Source organism: Vigna radiata, unplaced genomic scaffold (assembly GCF_000741045.1).
Source record: "Vigna radiata var. radiata cultivar VC1973A unplaced genomic scaffold, Vradiata_ver6 scaffold_155, whole genome shotgun sequence".
Classification (NCBI taxonomy): domain Eukaryota; kingdom Viridiplantae; phylum Streptophyta; class Magnoliopsida; order Fabales; family Fabaceae; genus Vigna; species Vigna radiata.
In genome coordinates, this window is record NW_014542915.1 from 178,111 (window position 1) to 196,762 (window position 18,652).

An 18,652-nucleotide genomic window follows, 5' to 3' on the forward strand; every position below is an offset into this window, starting at 1 on the left:
GTGGCACTCAAAAGGAACTTAAGAAAGGCTCTAGATTAGATTCAAAAAGCAAGAAAAGAAAAACATGCTGCAGAGATTTTGAAATCAAACTCAAAAGCAAAATTGGCAAATCTGTTCGACAAAATGCCTCAATGAAAAACCAGTTTTGGGGCTAAAATGGCTGATGTTGCTGCTACAAATGTGTTTAAAAATGGATTGTACCGGTCCAGATGCTTTTTCCAGATTTTTTTTAATGATGAATTGAAGTATGTGTGAACAGGAATGACACCAAGCTTTTGCTACAATCCAATTTGAAAACATAAGTTTGATGATATGCAAACAGCAAACAGAAAACTGCACCAAAATGAGAAAATGGGTAATAAAATGGAAACTGCAGTGGTCAATTTGAGATGCACTGAACCAAATATTCAAATAACACTTCAAACATGTTTATATCAACATATGGAATGGTTGCAGACAGTTAAACAACAAAGGCAAAGGTTGAATCAAATTTTCACTGGTTCAGTTGTCAAAATTCAATCAATTTCCATGATTTGAAACGTGATTTTTCATATTTTGGTTGGAGAATGACCACAGGAACAATGTAGACACATTTCAAAATACCAAATAGATGTGCTGGAAGAATGAAAATTCAGAGGCAGTAACGAAATCTCAGAAACAGATTCTCAGATGCCAATTTATGCAGAAAAGTTGTGAAAACTACAGCATTTTGAAGACAATTATCTGGAAGCAAAGCTGGTTGAAGCAAACAGTCCATCAAGGAAATCCTAACTCTAGATCTAGCTTCAGAAATTGAGCTAGAGAAATAGTTTTTTTTGGCCTAAGACAAAGCAAGGAAAAAAAATGGCACGGTGCATAGCTGGACAGAACAGTGACAATACACGTTTTAAACCAGATTTTGAGTAACTCCACTACTCATTTTGCAAATCTGTGCTGATGAGAAGTTGCAATAACTTTAGGCACATTTAACATCATCAAACAGATTTGAACAACGTGTGAAACAAAGAAAAAAATCTAGACCAAAACAGTTAACACTTGTACGAACCAGAAACAACAATTGTATGCAGATTTTCAACACTGATTATAAGGAACTCAACCAGTGATTTTAATTTTCTGTGATGTGTGTAAATTGCAAGCATTTTAAACACATTTAGTATCATTAAACAAACTTGCTCACAACTTAAAACACCAAAAATCTGGACAGAAACAGATAATAGCAGATAAAACCAGAAAGAGATGTTTTCTGCAGAATTTTCAATGGTGAAACAGTGTGCAATGCCTTGCAGCTCAAATGATCAAAGCTGACCTGCTATCTTTGCTTTATAGATCAACATATAGCTTGCAACACACTGAACTTAATCAAAAACATCAAAAATCGTGGCTGAACAGAATCAAACACTTGCAAACAGAGTTGAAAACGGAAAAATTTCTTTGCACAAGACCGTGACACAACTGGAATTGAAATTAAAGTGGGAATTGAACCAGAACAAATCACTTGCACCGATTAAAATGAGAATGACACACTATAGAACAAGTGAACGAACAAAATGATTCACTCAACGCAGATGCAAAATAGAAAATCAATGGAACAGTAATGATAACGGAACAGAACAACACGGAACAGAGAATGAATTTGAAAAAGTGACTTAGATGGAGCGTGAATCAACCATAGCTCTGAATACCACATGATGAAGTTGCTCCAACCAGGGATGGGAACTGAATGCAACGGAAGATGTTAGAAATTGATCTAGAGGCAGCGGATGAGGTCGCCTATGGTTTGGCAGCAACGAAAGGATGAATTTCTGTGGTGTAGATGATGGTTTGAAGAGCTCTAGATGGAGGTGATCTCACTACAAGAAAAAATTGAATTATATACAGCCAAAATCCGTATAAAAAGTCCAAAATCCGTATAAAAAGTCCAAAATTGAATTATATACAACCAAAATACTTGATTATATACAGATTATATACAAACAAAAATCCGTATATAATACTGTCGTAGCTAAATTTATATATGGATAAATCCGAATATAAATTATATACGGATAAATCCGTATATAAATTATATACGGATAAATCCGTATATAAATTATATACGGATTATCCGTATATAAATTATATACGGATTATCCGTATATAAATTATATACGGATTATCTGTATATAATTTATATACGGATTTATCCGTATGTAACTTTGGAACTTTATAAAAAAAAAAATTAGGTGACCTCACGCATCCAGTACATATAACTTTAATACGATGGAACATTCATCTTTGACTAAATAACAAGCACCCACCCAAGGAAAGTGCAATCAAGTTTTTCGATATTGCCACAAAACCCAAGAAACTTAGATTAATAATTTTACACATAAAGTTCACATACTATAAAATTCAAATATCTGATTACTCAAACATAGTAATAACTAAAGTNTGGATGTTTCTAATACTAATAATTACAATAAGAACAAAGCAAATTAAAGGATTCTTTATCTTGTACTTGATCATTGTCTCTTAGTTTGAATCAAATTGATCTCGTATGTTGCAATGGTGTTAGGAGTTCTCCTGATTGCTTGTAGAAAAACTTTCCATCCTCCATGACAACTTCATATGCTTGAGGGATGGTGGACAAAGGTTAGGAAGAAAGAACATACTTCAAGAACTGAGTAATACATGATAATGCAAAGTAGATAAAACGCATAATCTAATTAATTAAACAATTAAAATTATGACTAAGAAGCTTTCATCCTTTGAGAATAACAATTTCCAATCAAATAAAATTCACCATAGATTAACAAAGGCAATTTTATAATTCAAAAAAAGATGTTCTAAACNTTGATCAACCTATTGGTTGGTGTTGTTTGAAACTCTTGCCAGATGTTCCCTTTATATATTGAAAAGTCCACTGCAACAGATTCAAAGGAAATTAACTGGATTCAATTAACTAACTATAAAAATTATTAAATAGTAAGTAATATTAAAATTGGATATGTATAGTGACTGAATTTGAATTATAGGACCCATAAATAGACATCATGAAACATACGTGAATAATAGAGTTGAACATATGTACTTGCAACAGAGAACATACGTGAATAATATCAACACTGTAATGTGAAGAAAGCAATTAATCTTATTTCTCTTTTTGATAAAATAAGAGTGGTATAAAAGATCAAATATGTAGGATCAAAGAACGTATATAATTTATAAAGAACCGCGAAAATCTTCCAATGATGTGTGTAGTGACAGTAATAACTCTGTCGTCGGTCAGAAATGTAGCAAACAATTTACAAAGATCGTTAAAAGAGAGGCATAACCACACCTAAAACAGAAGTTTTCATACGTTAAATTCCACAAATTTACTTGCAGCCTTTTTTTTTCCAGCTATCTTACATTACAGTAACCTATCTACTATCTTGTGCATCTGATCGGAATCCTTAGGGATACTAGACTCTATCAGAAATAAGCATATATATATAGTAAGTCCTTATATAAGTTGTGTTGCTAGCTATGCCACATAGTTGGGACAAAATATGTCTACCTCTTGCGCTTGGATTTCAAAGAGGTAACCGATTGAGAATTGCTGTGCCAGTTGCGTTTCCTTTGATTGATGAACCAATTATTAATTTGCTTCAGCTGCAACCCTGTCTCCTCCACAAGTTTTGCCTTGTCATCTTCCTGAAACAAAGCAAAATCAATGCGTCAGAGCTCATTATTGTATCATTGATAAATGTCACAAATAGCAGAATCTTAGTAGCAATGTTGGGGTATGACATATGAACTCTTTCTTAGCAAAGAAACAACGTTGTGGACGCATGCATAAGTTGATACTAGAATTGGTTTCAAGGAAACAATATTGATTACACGCAAGATGAAAGGAACATGATGAGAAGGTGTTCACTTACAGTAGGATAAGGCCACTTTGCATGTTGCTGCCACCAATTCTTTAACACAGAAGTTGTGTCACCTGGTAATTTCCCAGCTCTACGTTTCCTTAATATTTCCTCCCTGACATCTTCAATTCTTGACTTGAAACCCTGCAGAAAGTAAAACTGGTTGGTGATTCAAACTTACTGAAAATATTAAACCACATGTAAAGTGCAAGAACAGGTAGCATGTATATATATATATATTGAGTACAACTTACAGCTGACCCGGAAAGACAACAAAACAATGTTGGAGAGATCCCTAGCAACACATAAAAAACATCTTCTCTAATATTATAAAATGCCTCAAGATGTTTAGTAACGCAAAGTATACATTAAAATTACACAGCAACATAGATTTCCCTAAATATAAATTCCTACTTCTCCAGAACATACATTAAGGCAATGACTTATGTGAGTTATTGCCTACTGCTGGCTAAGGAAACCAAAAGGAAGAAAATTTACCATTTATATAAAATCAACCAGTGAAATATGGCAGAAACTTACGCAACGACACCCTTCTCCAAGATAGCAAATCACCATCCCTGTAAAAGCTTAACTTGCAACGGGTTTTGCAATTACTTTCTTGATGGCTTCAACATATGTCCTGTGCTGATAGGTCAGAGTGGATTCCAACAGGTCGAAGAGCAAAGTCTTAGGATTCCAACCTGGCAAATTATCAATCAGGTCAAGTAAGATACATTCTTAGAATGTCAAATAGAGTGAGAAAGTGAGGAAACTTACCAAGCTGCTTGTTTATTATGGTCATGTCAGGAATTCTCTTGTCACTGTCATCATATCCCTCACCATAAAATTCTTTTGAGCTCACATCAATGGTTGGGGTTTTAGGCGTTTTTTCTCCACTCACCTTTGAGTAAACCTGTAGAATGAAATAGAATTAACAATTCATTATTGAATTTCAGAAACATTAGGCTTGAATTCTAAAAGTAGGTCAAATAATTAAAAACTAGATCACTTCACCTGAATCATTATTTCAGCAAGCTGCCACAAAAAAAAAATACAGTAAAAAAAATTGCAGGAAATTACAGACCCGAAACAAAAACTAAAAGGGGAAGAGTAACGAAACGTGTAGGTTAGAGAGAACAAACATGTATCTGTTTCCGCTGGGCTTGAGATCAACTATTTGAACAACAATGTCGGGAAGATCCGACAAAGAATCTAGGGAAGGGTTGGCGAGGAGCACCGAAACGCCGTTGGGTGTGATTGATTTTGCGGCCACTTGATAGAAGCTTCTTGATGAGCAAACGCAACGGAATAATGAGACATTGGGAGCAAAACAAAGAATAAATAGAAGAAAATGTTAAAAAACCCTAAACGAACAAATTGAAGCCAAAATGATTGGGGAAAAGCTCAAAAATGGACGACGAACCCTAATCTGGGCCGAAGGAACCCTACAAAGGGACAGGAACTCAATATGAACCGATTAATCGGTTCAAACGTAAGATTGATCGGTACAAAATTGTTTAAACGATGAAAATGGAAGTTAAATTGGTGGAAATCGAAGGACAAACAGTAGAAATGGTTTTAACAGTAAAAAAGTGATTTTAATTAGTTAAAAATGAAGGAAAAATGAAGAGGAGGACGAAACCCTAGGATTTGGAGGTGGTTTTGTATATGGAAGTAAAAATAAAAGGAAGAAATGGAGATTTGACCATAATGAAGTGATTTTGTGATGAACAAACCTGTGAATCTCTGAAGAAAATGTGGATGGCTGAGAAGCGCTCGAGAGAGAAAATGAAGAAGATGACAACAAAAGTTCCATGGTCGTAGGATGAGAACTCCATAAATGGTTCGACGAGAGGCTGATAGATCGACGAAGAGGGTGATGGAGGGAAAATGCTCCAGAAGAACAGTTCAATGAGAATAAGAGACAATGAATAATGGCTTGATGACGATTTGTGATTAGGAAAGAGATGAGAGGGAAAGCTGAGAAGGAAAGCTGAGAGGAGGGAAAGTTGTAGAATGACTCTGAGATCTTTCCAATTCTTTGCATTTCACTTAGAGTTAAGTTCTTTTAACTTTTTTTATTATTTTTTAGCAGCCGTATAAAATATCGGTAGGTAACAGTTTCATTATATACAGATCCAAATCCGTATATAATAATCTGTATGTAAATAGGTTTTTTCTTGTAGTGTCTAGCTCAGGAGGCCTTCAACTGGAAGGAAGCTAGTTGGAGGTAATGAAAAGCTCGGAATGGACCTTTGGCAGAGATTCATTTGGCTGGAAATGCTTTAGCAAGAATAAATCTCATAATATCCAAAAGTGTTTTACATCAAGATAAGCCATGGATTTATACTACATCCAAGGCCATGTGTTAGGCTGTTAGCCATCCTAATTTCACGGATCAGCTGCCATGTATAGCTAGCAATGTGCTGACCGTGTGTATCTAGAAGAAAGGCACGAAATACATGTGCTGAAAGTGTAAAATGTGATCACGGTATGGATAGCAAAAGATGGGGGTGCAGCCAGCAATTTGGTCTTTCACTTGGACGGTTTTACCCTTCTCTTGGTGATGGGTCATGCTTAGTGATGGGTCCATGATGGGCTTGGACACAAGTCATCATATAATCCATTGCACTTCAATCTATCATGCCATTTACCAATGCAATTTACCGATAAACAATATTCTTTGATAATTACCAACGGACGATATCCGTCGGATGAATATTTCTTACAATACTATTATCGATAAATTTTTATCTATCGATATATAATTCATCGAAAAACAACAATTATCGATGAATTTTTACTGTTTTCTAACAAAAAATGCATCAATAAATTTAGGGTTTTTGTATTTATAGATATATAGGAAAAAGAAAAAGAAAGTTGGAAACAAAAAGAAACTAAGGTTAGGACATAACTAGCTAATACAAACCTACTACAAAATTTGTACTTCCTTTTACAATATAAAGCAAACCATTTTCTAACCATTATAGAAGAAAAAAATAGTTAAAATTCTTTATTCTAGTTATTATCTACAATTAATATATCTTTTTTTTATAAGGTTTATAAAATTCTGGCCTCCTCGATAAGGATCATAAAATATCCAATGATTATTTCTTTCCTTGTGTTTTTCAGCGGTAGTTATCCTCTTATCTTAAATATTATGAATATTTTCTTTTTTAACTTTCCATTTATGTCGTGTCATGGAATAGTAATAGGTGCCTCGTACAAAGTTTTAGGACTAAGGGAAAAAATAGTTGTATTACTATATAATGAATATTGATATCATTTATCATTTTTATTTTAAAATTTTAAACAGACCATTCATCAGACAATCCCATAGTTTGACTCATTAATAATTGATCTCAAAATGCATTTTAAAATTTTTAATTAAGAAGATTTTAATTGGCAATGATAATAACAAATACTAATTTTAAAACATTACTATAATAATAGAAATTACATTTAAAAAAATTACAGTTTAGTATTTGTTTTTTATATGACGACGTTAATGTGTTATTAGTATTTCTTTAAGTACCACTAATATAGAAAACAAAAAAATCAAAACCACTATATATAATAATGTTTACTAGTTTTAAAAAATTCAATTTCTATTTTTATTTCAATGTTTTCAAACAATGCAAACTAATTGTTTTTTCTAAAAAATCTTTTACATAAATAATAGTGTTTTTCAAAAAATTGCAAAAATCTTTTATATATATATATATATATATATATATATATATATATATATATATATATATATATATATATATATATATGCGCGCGCGTGTATGTATTATACAATCATTCTGACAAATAATTTAAAACCAAGATTTTTTAAATTTAATTTAGAAGCCAGAATCTTTTAATAAATTTCATTTGTAGTTTTGAAAGAAACAATCTTTTATATTTGTAATGAAGCTCTCTATTTCCGTACTATTATTTTATGGTATGGCCCATTTAATAAACTTCTAATTTATTATTAAACTATTTGACAATATAGTTCACATTTCAAAAGCGGGACAAACTAATCAACAAGAAACGAAAGAAGGGTAAGTATAACTTGTGGCTCTTTGCTACTTGCTTCGGTACGAAAAGGTGACAAAATATATATAAGAGTTAATAAAGTTGTCATAACAACTTCACTAAGTTCCTTAGGTAGCATGCATGCATCATTCCACTTATCATAACATCTCTTAATTTCTTGCTCTATATATGTTATCTTCAATCATAACACATTTGCATCACCCTCTCTCGTGTATCCTTAGAGCATAAACTAAGCTTCCGCTGTTCTCACCAAAGCCAAAAATGTCAACCACCATCGATATCCCAGAATCAAGTAAAGTTGTTAAAGGAAAAGCTGTGGTTGCGGCACCACTAAGGCCAGGAGGATGGAAAAAAGGGTTAGCCATAATGGATTTCATTCTAAGGTTAGGTGCCATAGCAGCTGCTCTTGGTGCTGCTGCCACTATGGGAACAAGTGATCAGACACTCCCTTTCTTCACTCAGTTCTTTCAGTTTGAGGCTAGTTATGATAGCTTCACTACTTTCCAGTATGTCATGATCTTCAAAACTATATTATTTTTTGTACCTTTTCGTGGCATCTATGTTAATTTACTGAAATGATAAATTTTAACCAATGCGTAACAAAAATGCAGGTTTTTTGTTATTACTATGGCTTTAGTGGGTGGCTACCTCGTGCTATCTCTTCCTTTCTCCGTTGTTGCAATTATTCGTCCCCATGCTGTTGGACCAAGGCTTTTCCTCATTATCTTGGACACTGTAATCTTTAAAATATTCATAAATTCAGTTCTATTTTAATAATCTTCTGACCATTTGCTTATAAATACTTACTGAAAAAATTAATCTAAGGAAAACAAAATTCAGAGCCCAAGATACCCAACAAAAAAGTACATTTATTTTCCAAATGATCCCATCTGTGGCAAAATATAAGTCTATTTTACTTATGATATTTTTTCCTGGGTATTATAATTTTTATTATCATTAGCATGATATTAGTGATAGACTTTTATATGAATTGCAGGTGTTTCTCACTCTAGCCACTGCTAGTGCTGCTTCAGCTGCTGCCGTAGTTTACTTAGCACACAACGGTGATCAGGACACGAACTGGTTAGCCATATGCAACCAATTTGGAGACTTTTGTGCGCAGACCAGTGCAGCTGTGGTGTCATCGTTCGTTGCCGTTGTTGTCTTAGTATTGTTGATTGTGATGTCTGCTTTAGCAATTGGCAAACCTTGAAAATTAACGTATTGGGGCTTTTAAGTTAAATGAACTATTGCAGTTATATATAAGTATTTTGCATGTGGTTTTTGTTTCCGAAGTATGATGTGCTAATTATAATTAATACCTCGGCTTGTTTTAATTTCCTTGATGTACGATGTGCTAATTCATTACTTGTATACATCTGGTCATTTTCAAGTTTCAGCCAGTGTGTTTTACTCTGCACTAATTATTCTTTACTTAACTTTCTCTTGCGGTACTTTCGTAAGTAACAAGACCCAGTTCCATAATTTTTCTTCTTGTGATCAACATGTTAGAAGAATAATGACACAATGAAAGATTTAATTATAGGTACTATATGTTATATATGGATTTAACAGGGAAAAATATAATTTTCACATCACACACAAAGAAAAGTACACTACCCATAAAATTCCATTTAAATAGTATTAATATTATAAACGAACTATCACATAATCAATAAAACAGAAGACTTAATAAGTAGAAAATATAAACTTTTATTACGATTATCAATACATATCTATAAAACCAACTTTACATACAAAAGCCAAAACTATATACAAAACAACTATTCATAAAGGAACTAAACTTCTGCTGCATCACCATTCAAAGCTTGCTCAACCGAGTCTAACCTTGGAGGTCTTGGCACACAGTCTAAGCTTATCACTAGTAGAAAAATAGCTTTTTATGACAGGTAAAATTGACTTATTATGACGGATGACCTGGCGTCATAGTTCTGGGTGTCATAATAGGTCTGTGCATTTTATGACGGACAGAAAAGTCCATCATAATAGGTCCAGTGTATTATGACGGACTTTCTGTTACCTATCATAATAGGTCCAGTGTATTATAACAAATTTTCACTTATCAGTCATAATATAGCGAATTTATTATAACGCATCTAGATTTACCTATCATAATATGTAGTGTTTTATGACGAAGATTTTTTCACCTATCATAATATGTAGAACATTTATGACAAGTAATTGTTCACCTATCATAAAAACTTTTTTGTAAAAAAAAATTCATTATTACATTTGACATATCTATTCAATATTCAATTAATTTCCTGTATTATAATTTCATCAATCAATTTATAATCAATATAACATGAAATGAACATATTCAATTAAACTAACATAATGTGAAATTCATTTCAAACATTAAATTGTTCAATAATATCTAATACATAATTTGTAAATCATATTAAATCCAAATAACATCAACCTACATTACATTGTAACCAAGTTTCTATAATTTACTAGCACTTAAAATAAAAGAAGCCCTAGTTCTAATGTCTTCAATGTCTGGAACTTCCATTGGAGATGAATCATCAAAGATCTACAAATAAAATAATTAAGTTAGAACAATTTTGTAATGAACAGTTAGATAAGTATTAAGTTAGTTTTTTAATACCTTATCCCATGAATCAGTAATTTTTGTACAAATAATGGTGTGCATGTGCTTCATTACGTAATACCCACACTCATTGTTGCCCAATTGACGTCGACATTGCAAATTAAACACAAAAATCAAAACTCATTCAAACTAAGGACACAAAAGATCATATTATACTCTAGCTATAGCCTTTGTACCACCTTTGATCAATTTTGGTAAACCAACAACCCAATTCCTCATAAAAATAGCAAAATCATAAAATACAGAATGAAGGTCAACTTCTCTTAAATTAGGTATCACTATTTGCATCTTCTTCCTAGATACAAATGGAATGCCCCACAACCTTGAATGAGTTTCCAAAGACCTACAAAAGATAGACATTCATTATATCATTATAATCACATAGGAAGGAAACAAAATAGAAAGGAAAACTTATGCCTCTAAAATTTTTGTGATGGACAATGTATTAGCTTTCTTATGCAAGGAACATAAGAGAACTACGAGAGAACGATTCGGAACAATTACTAGCAATTGCCAATGACCCCTACAAGTGACAATAATATTAATTAAAAATAACTTCTAAATTAGTTACCAAGTATTCATTCTGTTGGTCTAAAAGTCTAAACTTTGTGCATATAATCTACTTGTTCAATCTGTATAGGGTCTAAAAGTCTAAACAGTGTTTCAGCTAAACAATTACTATTCTCTATAATCAAAGATTGGATTTTTCATTAGTTAAACAATTAATTAAATCTGTTGTGTACATGAACATGCAGTCATTAAAAAACTACATGAACAAAATACAATCTGCTGTATACATAGAGAAAACGAAGAAATAAATTGAGTTTTAAAGAGTAAAAGAGAATTTAATTAACTAAATCCTATCATAAAAACTTTTAGGCTCAGAGACTAAATTAGAAAGATAAAGGATTGGAGTCACTTAAGATTTCATTCCAATTATGACATGAGAATTATATCATAGAGGAGATCACACAACCACAATCCAGTTCTCACTAAAGTCAGTACAGGGGTCAACTGTAAGGGGGAAAATGTAAAGTGCAAAACCAAATCTATAATAATAGGCACAAGCTTAATACTGTTATAAATTCAGAAGTATCAAAACAGTACATGAAAAATCAAAGTTACCTACTTATCTCTTGATCTCGTACCAAAGCCAAGAAACATTGTCAACCTTTTGCTCATTTTCATTAGTTTGTTTTTTGTTCACTTTCATTACAGTGAAAACAAGTCATTATGAAAGGTGTTTAAAAACTAACTGCTTCTTTAGAACAGGTACCACAACTCAGCTTTTGCTTAATTTAGGGAAAGAATAATGGTTAGCAGCTTCATAGAAGTCTACCCAGTAAAAAAATATTAGAGAAAACTGAGGCAAAGGACAGGAAAAAGTAACAATCTTTGGTAAATTGTTGATGTTGATGTTTGATATGCATTTCATTAATATTCAAAATAAAATCTTCAAAAATGGATGACCTCTTTTTCAGAAGTATTTAATGAAAAACAAAAGGGAACAATAACAGTGAAAATGGATGGCTAGGAATTTTTGGGCATAAAATATTTTGTTTTGAACAAAATATGGAAGCATGCAAGTTAAATTCAAGAAAAGTTAACACATGTAAAAGCTCACCTTCAAACTGTAAATCTCCTTACGTGAAAAGGCTACAATTCATTTTTTTAATTCTTTCATGATCTTAGGTCCTGGTTGTTCAGGAGAATAATGGACTATTTAAAGGAATTGGAATTTGGAAATTCCCTACTAGAGTTGTTGATTAGGTAGATGTGTTGGATATATTTCTCACTACGGTCTAAAAGTTTAAACTTTGTGCATATAATCTACTCGTTCAATCTGTATAGAGACAAGATATTTGTGCATATAAATTTATGGTGTTTAGTTTGAGGTACGATCACTAATTTGATGTCAAACTGTTTCTCTGTCATTTTTCTTTTATTTTCAAACAACTTACTGAAACAGTGTTTCAGCTAAAAAACAACTTATTCTTTCTTCTCTTTCTCTCATAGACTCTCTATATCCTATCAAAGATTCTATACTAGCAAGGTTTCTTAGACATGTATCATATCTCCCTTTGGGAAAACTTAGTTAGAATAAAATATGAATCTGCTGCTGATTCAGTTGTTAGAAAGGTTGTTTTTATGCCTTGTTCTGCTCCTATAATTTTTAGATGATAATGTGCATAGAACATGCAGTCACTAAAAAACTACATGAACAAAACACAATATGCTATATACATAGAGAAAATGAAGAAATAAAATGAATTTACCTAAGGCCCCCAAATGTTCGGGAGGATCATCAACATACAACTCATCATCAACAAGGGCAGAAAATTGAGTCAAACTACCAAAGTACAGTAGCTGCAGCTTTCAACTAAAAAAAAAAAAAAAATTGAAGCATCAAAAGATAATTTAATGAACAACAAAAAAACTAAGAAAAGGATGGATAAAGAAATATTACTATCAATGTTTAATCATAATAATTATTCATATCATTAATCACTAGCATTATATCAAATAAATTATAAGTTTCAAACACAACATAGAACATTTATAAACATTTTTGTCTTATTAATAAAGTAAATCGACAATAATAATTATCGAAAGTCAGAATTCACTTAATATCACAACTAATTATAAATTTTTGTAAAATTCAATGTTTGTTAATTATCCTTAACCAGTGTCCTATCTGAATGCATATTTAATATTTTCTTTTTGTTATTTATCCATATTGCTAGCCATGCTTTTCCAGAATCCCTCCTATATATTTCTGTAAGATTTCTGGACGGTATATATTTGGTTATTTGATTTACAGCACTGGTTGATTCCGTGGTTGAGGAATCGGTGAATAGAAGCCTCATGATGCAGAGACTAGTTGTGGTTTACCAAACAGGAAAAGCCATCAATAAGCAAAAGCCATCATCAATAAGTGCAAATAATAAAAGACTAAACAGAGTCATGCATGTTTCTTTCATTCAACTCCTTTGTGTATACATGCATGTGTATATAGCTGATTGGCTTCCTGGGTCTTATGGAGACATTGACAAAACAACCTTTATTGTTTTCTATAACTTTCAAATTATCTGTGACCTTTGAGAGAATATAAAAGAATAAATAAATGGAATTCAAATTTCATTTATCAAATATTAAAGAGCCAAATCAAACATTTGACATGAAATACATTATTATATTATTGATCATACAAACGAAATAAATTATTAATTGTGATTTTTTTAGGAATAGATATGGATTTCTTGAACTTAGGTTTGGCCAAGCATTTTTGTGTTATGTGTTACCTTGTTTCTATGGGTTAGTTCTTGTTGAGGTAGCTTAGTTTTGTCTTTGGGTGTATTTTCTTTTGGCATGGGTTTTGGTGTGTTACCCCATGTTTTTTGTATTCCTTTTTCTTTGTTTTTGTTATGGATTCTCATGTAATGGCATATGATTGCTGAGCTTTGGGGTGCTAACCTAGTTGGGATTCTAAGGTGTCATATGCCTAGCTTATGAGAAAAAAAAAAAAACTTCTATGCAGACTTTGTTATAGACTATAAGAGAAGTATGCTACATTCACAAATTAGTCAAACATTATCTGGCCAGGGTTGGGGGAGGGAGAGTTTATGATTCTTTTGGGTCTAATATAAACAAGAGAGAGCCAACAGTGAATTAAAGGAAAAGAGCTTCTGGATTCAACCAATGTCAGAAAATATTTTGGCAGTATTACATCTTTGCATATGTAGATGCTCCAGGCTATCAAATATTAAAGAACTTAAATATTATCAGTAAGGTGTCCTATACAGAATTATACTTAAGAAGAGGTAAGTCTTTCGTTTTCTGTTCTTAAAATGCACAAAAAGAAAAAAAGAAAATTGTTTTTATTTCTCCTTTCATCATGAGAATTGTTGTGAAGGATCAATGCAAGTCATATCCTCTATATGCCAAAATTTTGTCTGAAAAACAAAGAGCAGGAAAAGCACTCTCCTTCCATCTTACTTTTGCTTGTTTTATGGCTCAATGTGTTATGAAATGTTCTACAAACACACTACCGTCATTCTTTATTTGTATATTTTATTATTTTAAGCCTAATGACTTATAAATGTTATCTAGTTGAATTGATTACATCACCAAAATTCAGGTTTCCTAAATCTGTTTGGCGTTGTCTTGTAACATTTCAGGTTAAGTGAAATTCAGTGGGCTGCTTTTGTTGTACTCACTGCTGAGTGCACTACTACTCAGTTGAATTCAAAGTAAGAATAATTCAAGCCTGACACGACCTTCACTTGAGTATTTGTATGTTCCTATAAATGTAGTATATGTGTTCTCTAGTAATACACATTGTTGTCAAGTTTTTATTTACAAGTTATGATGTAACGAACAAATGAATCATAAATAATAGTTAGCAATTTAGCAAGTGTGAGTGCTAAAAGATGTGAGCTATTACTATTAGTGCTCCTTGCTTGTATTAATATGAGGCATAAATCGTAGGGACTTTGTTAGAAACTGGTGGTCAAGATTTGTCGTCCCTTAAAACAGCCGAGACATTTCTTATTTTATCTTCTTGATACTTTGCGAATCACCATTTCAAGGATGTATGTATTCAAATGCAACACTATCTCAATTCTCTCTTAATCATGGACACATTCCAAAGTTGTGTTGTATCTTTCTATACTTCTATCACTTGTGAAATTAAATAAAATCGTTGGTTGTAGGATTTGACTATTGTTTTATCCACACTTCTACCTGTGATATCTACGAATAATGATGGCAAAGACCAATCAGATTTCTCTGTGGGACTAAAGGTAATACTATCGATTTCATTAGTTGGAAACTTAAGTTGTTTGAATATGGTAATGACTGTTGCACTACAATGGTCTATCTTTATTCCATTTTTTACCAACTCAACTTTTATGCTTTGAATTTAGTAGTGCAATTCTTCTTAGCATATATTTGTTATGTTCCTTTTGTTTCTTGGACTTAGGTTCCAATTGCAGGCATGATAATTAGTTTCTAACTTTGAATAAAACAATAGGGGATCAGAAACAAGAGTCATTCAAATCAGAATCAACAACTGGTAACCACAATATGTTTGCATCATTTAGCTAAAAAAAATAGACAAACAACTGGTAAAATATAGCATGCGTAACCACAATCCAAATAAGGCCACTAACAATGTAGGCAACTCTGATAGTGCAGCTGCCAAATGATATTATCAATCATTGAACACTTCCTCTTACTGATAATCATACTTTTGTTTATATTTCCTATATGAATCAATGGGGGAAATATAAAGTAACAAAGAAATTATTAATTTAGGAAAATACATCTAGAAATACATAAGATAGATATCAGGAAAATACATCTAGAAATACTTATTATTTTGTAAAGTGATAACTATACTGATATAGTGATTTCTTTGGTAGTTATAGTTATTTTCATGCACTGCACACCAACACATATATAACAATTAAGTATTATTATTTTAATCCTCATCTCCTCTTCTATCCTTTTCTGGATCCCCTAAAATAGTATCAAATATACTGAAGCATTTAATTTAATTAACATGTCTTAAGAACGACCTTCTACCCTTTCCCTTCGATAATGAAAACAGCAACAAGATTTGGGCAATCTTATCTCACAAGACCAAAACCAAGGACCCAGAACGATAGTTCGAATGAAATATTATGAAAAAGCAACAAATGATAACATTACTTTTCACAATAAGACAGTGACAGAACAATGAGAAGAAAAATAGCAAACAATTAATGGAAGAAAATCATAACAAATTAGGAAAAAACAAATTAATAAAACCTACTTTGTTAGACTTCGAAGATTTCGACGAACGGCATAGGCAGAAGTAGAAACAGTGCTTTCAGTTCGCTGGCTTTTGTCTTCCCCTAACCTAGCTCTCCTTCGTATAACCGTTAACCTAAACCGCAACCACAGTCGCGCGGAGGGAGTGTTCTCGGAGTGTTTGGAGTGTGGATAAATTAGAGATGCGTGGTGTTGATGTGCTTTAGACACTACCAAGAGTAGAGTGATCGAAGCTTTAGACACGAAGACTGGAGTGTTGAGAGGTTTAGACACTAAGATCAAGAGAGAGGAACGAGACGAGGGAAAAGTTGAAATGAAATTAGGGAAATTTGAAAAATTAGAAAATAAGAGATATTATAATTGATTTCTAAACCTCCGTTATAATAGGTTATCAACATATTTACGAGTTTGCTACTGCGTTTTATTATTATAACTGATTTATAAAAAAATACGTTATAATATGTCTTATACTTATTTACAAGTTTGCCACCGCATTTCATATTATAACTGATTTATAAAACTGCGTTATAATATTAACCTATTATAACGGATAATTTTTATTCGTTATAATAGGGTCATCATAAAAAGCTATTTTTCTACTAGTGTATGCTAGATGCCTACCCATAAAGAAAATTACACTACCCATAAAATTCCATTTAAATAGTATTAATATTATAAACGAACTATCACATAATCAATAAAATAGAAGACTTAATAAGTAGGAAATATAAACTTTTATTATGATTATCAATACATATCTATAAAACCAGCTTTACATACAAAAGCCAAAACTATATACAAAACACTTATTCATAAAGGAACTAAACTTCTGCTGCATCACCATTCAAAGCTTGCTCAACCGAGTCTAACCTTGGAGGTCTTGGCACACAGTCTAAGCTTATGCTAGATGCCTCAACTGGAGGTAATATCAAGAGAAATACTGCTAAAGAAGCCTATGAGTTGATAGAAAGCATGGCAGCTAATGAGAATGAAACTCATAGTGAAAGACGTGCCAGTTCAAAATAGGGGAGTTCTTCAATTGCCTATTGAAGATGCCTTGCTTGCACAGAACATGCTTCTAACTCAACAATTGGAGAATTTGGCAAGGACTATTGCTCAACTGCTTAATGATAACGGTCTAAAAACCGTTATTTTCATGTATAAATTTGATATCAAAACACACCCTTTGTGGCTTATAATGAGCTTAGAATCAAGTAAAAACACTTAGTTGAGTCATAGGAGAGTCAAAAGCTGTTTTTAGAGATATTATGCTTGTTTTGCATTGTTTTGCAAGGTTTTGATGGATATTGAAGATGGAAGTGAAGTAGGAAGGTCTTAGACTCAAGAAAGAAGGAGAAAAAGGAAGAAAAGAAGAGTCTATGCACCGCTCAACGTCAAAAGCCACCGCTGAGAGCCAGGATTCGAGGGAGAGCCACTGTCTGGCGCCAGGAGATGACGCTGAGCGTCCAGAGCGGTTGGAGGAAAATCGCTCAACAATGAGACTGACCGCTGAGCGGTGACGCTGTTGGAGGGAAACCGCTAGGTGGTAAAATGTGATGCGGAGCGGTTGTCTGCTAGGCTTGGGCTTAAACTTTGTTACTTTTATGCTCTATAAATAGCCCCAGTGCGATTCCAATCAGATTCTTTTGGCAGAAGAAGACTTCCAGAGCTGTTCTACACACCTTGGAGGAGGTTCCTTGGATGCTTAGGCTCCAATCTACCAAATTTAGGGTTTATTCTTCCATTCTTTCATTGTATTTCATCTAGTTTCACCATGTCTATGGTGAACTAAACCCTTTGTTGTTGGGGAACAATATAATCTTTTGAAACTCTCTTTTATTGAAATTCTTATTATATTTGTATGCTTGCATATGCTTAAATTATCAATTGTTGGGTTTCTTATCTATGCTCAAAGCTTTTATCGTTTAACTCATTCGATATAAAGATGTTTGCCTTTGCCGATACGGGGAAGTCATGAACTGATAGGGAATTCCTTGATTAAGCAATACCTCCTAGGGATAGGGGTATGACGATGAATTGTATTTTTCTTCTGTAACACATGCATTGCTAATTGCTAGGGGAGACTAGGGATAATAAGCCAGTAATTAGTAGTAGGCTCTTCTCGCCGAGGAATCGGGTTTAGGGTAGACTAAGAAAGTTTGCATGATAATTAGATAATAAAGCTAATTAATAAGAAGGGTAGATAAAAGAGAGTGGATAAGATGAAATTGTAAACCCCAACAACTTCATTCATCCATATCTTTTT

The 18,652-nt window shown here is 32.6% G+C and overlaps 2 protein-coding genes and 1 long non-coding RNA gene across 4 annotated transcripts; 1 reads left to right on the plus strand and 2 right to left on the minus strand.

Moving 5' to 3' along the window:
• Positions 1-3,368: 3,368 nt before the first annotated feature.
• On the minus strand, positions 3,369-4,082 carry LOC111240975. Its single transcript, XR_002666653.1, has 2 exons — positions 3,903-4,082; positions 3,369-3,675 (listed from the first exon to the last, which is right to left on the minus strand). It is a non-coding gene; the product is annotated as an uncharacterized LOC111240975 (long non-coding RNA).
• Positions 4,083-4,763: 681 nt separating this feature from the next.
• LOC106752513 (replication protein A 70 kDa DNA-binding subunit D-like) lies at positions 4,764-5,927 on the minus strand. 2 transcript variants are annotated; one of them, XM_022777148.1, is made up of 3 exons: positions 5,627-5,927; positions 5,033-5,173; positions 4,764-4,925 (listed from the first exon to the last, which is right to left on the minus strand). In XM_022777148.1, the coding sequence occupies exons 1-3, from the start codon at positions 5,704-5,706 to the stop codon at positions 4,913-4,915; spliced, it is 234 nt and encodes a 77-aa protein (XP_022632869.1). In that variant the 5' UTR covers positions 5,707-5,927; the 3' UTR covers positions 4,764-4,912. The 2 variants fall into 2 exon arrangements, with proteins under 2 accessions (XP_022632869.1, XP_022632868.1); XM_022777147.1 differs by having other exon boundaries at positions 5,033-5,176; positions 5,627-5,922.
• A 2,217-nt stretch (positions 5,928-8,144) lies between these two features.
• Positions 8,145-9,336, plus strand: LOC106752512 (casparian strip membrane protein 2). The gene is made up of 3 exons (XM_014634206.2): positions 8,145-8,443; positions 8,549-8,672; positions 8,935-9,336. Exons 1-3 carry the CDS (start codon positions 8,199-8,201, stop codon positions 9,148-9,150), a joined length of 585 nt encoding a protein of 194 aa, XP_014489692.1. The 5' UTR covers positions 8,145-8,198; the 3' UTR covers positions 9,151-9,336.
• The last annotated feature ends 9,316 nt before the right edge of the window (positions 9,337-18,652 follow it).

Bases quoted from the DNA above. Each gene is read 5' to 3' on its own strand.
- LOC106752513 (XM_022777147.1), bottom strand. From the start codon at position 5,706: ATGGAACTTTTGTTGTCATCTTCTTCATTTTCTCTCTCGAGCGCTTCT. The intron at 5,177-5,626 runs GTTTGTTCATCA...TTGCTCATCAAG, and splicing joins TTTTCTTCAGAGATTCACAG to AAGCTTCTATCAAGTGGCCG.
- LOC106752512 (XM_014634206.2), top strand. From the start codon at position 8,199: ATGTCAACCACCATCGATATCCCAGAATCAAGTAAAGTTGTTAAAGGA. The intron at 8,444-8,548 runs GTATGTCATGAT...ACAAAAATGCAG, and splicing joins GATAGCTTCACTACTTTCCA to GTTTTTTGTTATTACTATGG. The intron at 8,673-8,934 runs GTAATCTTTAAA...TATGAATTGCAG, and splicing joins TCCTCATTATCTTGGACACT to GTGTTTCTCACTCTAGCCAC.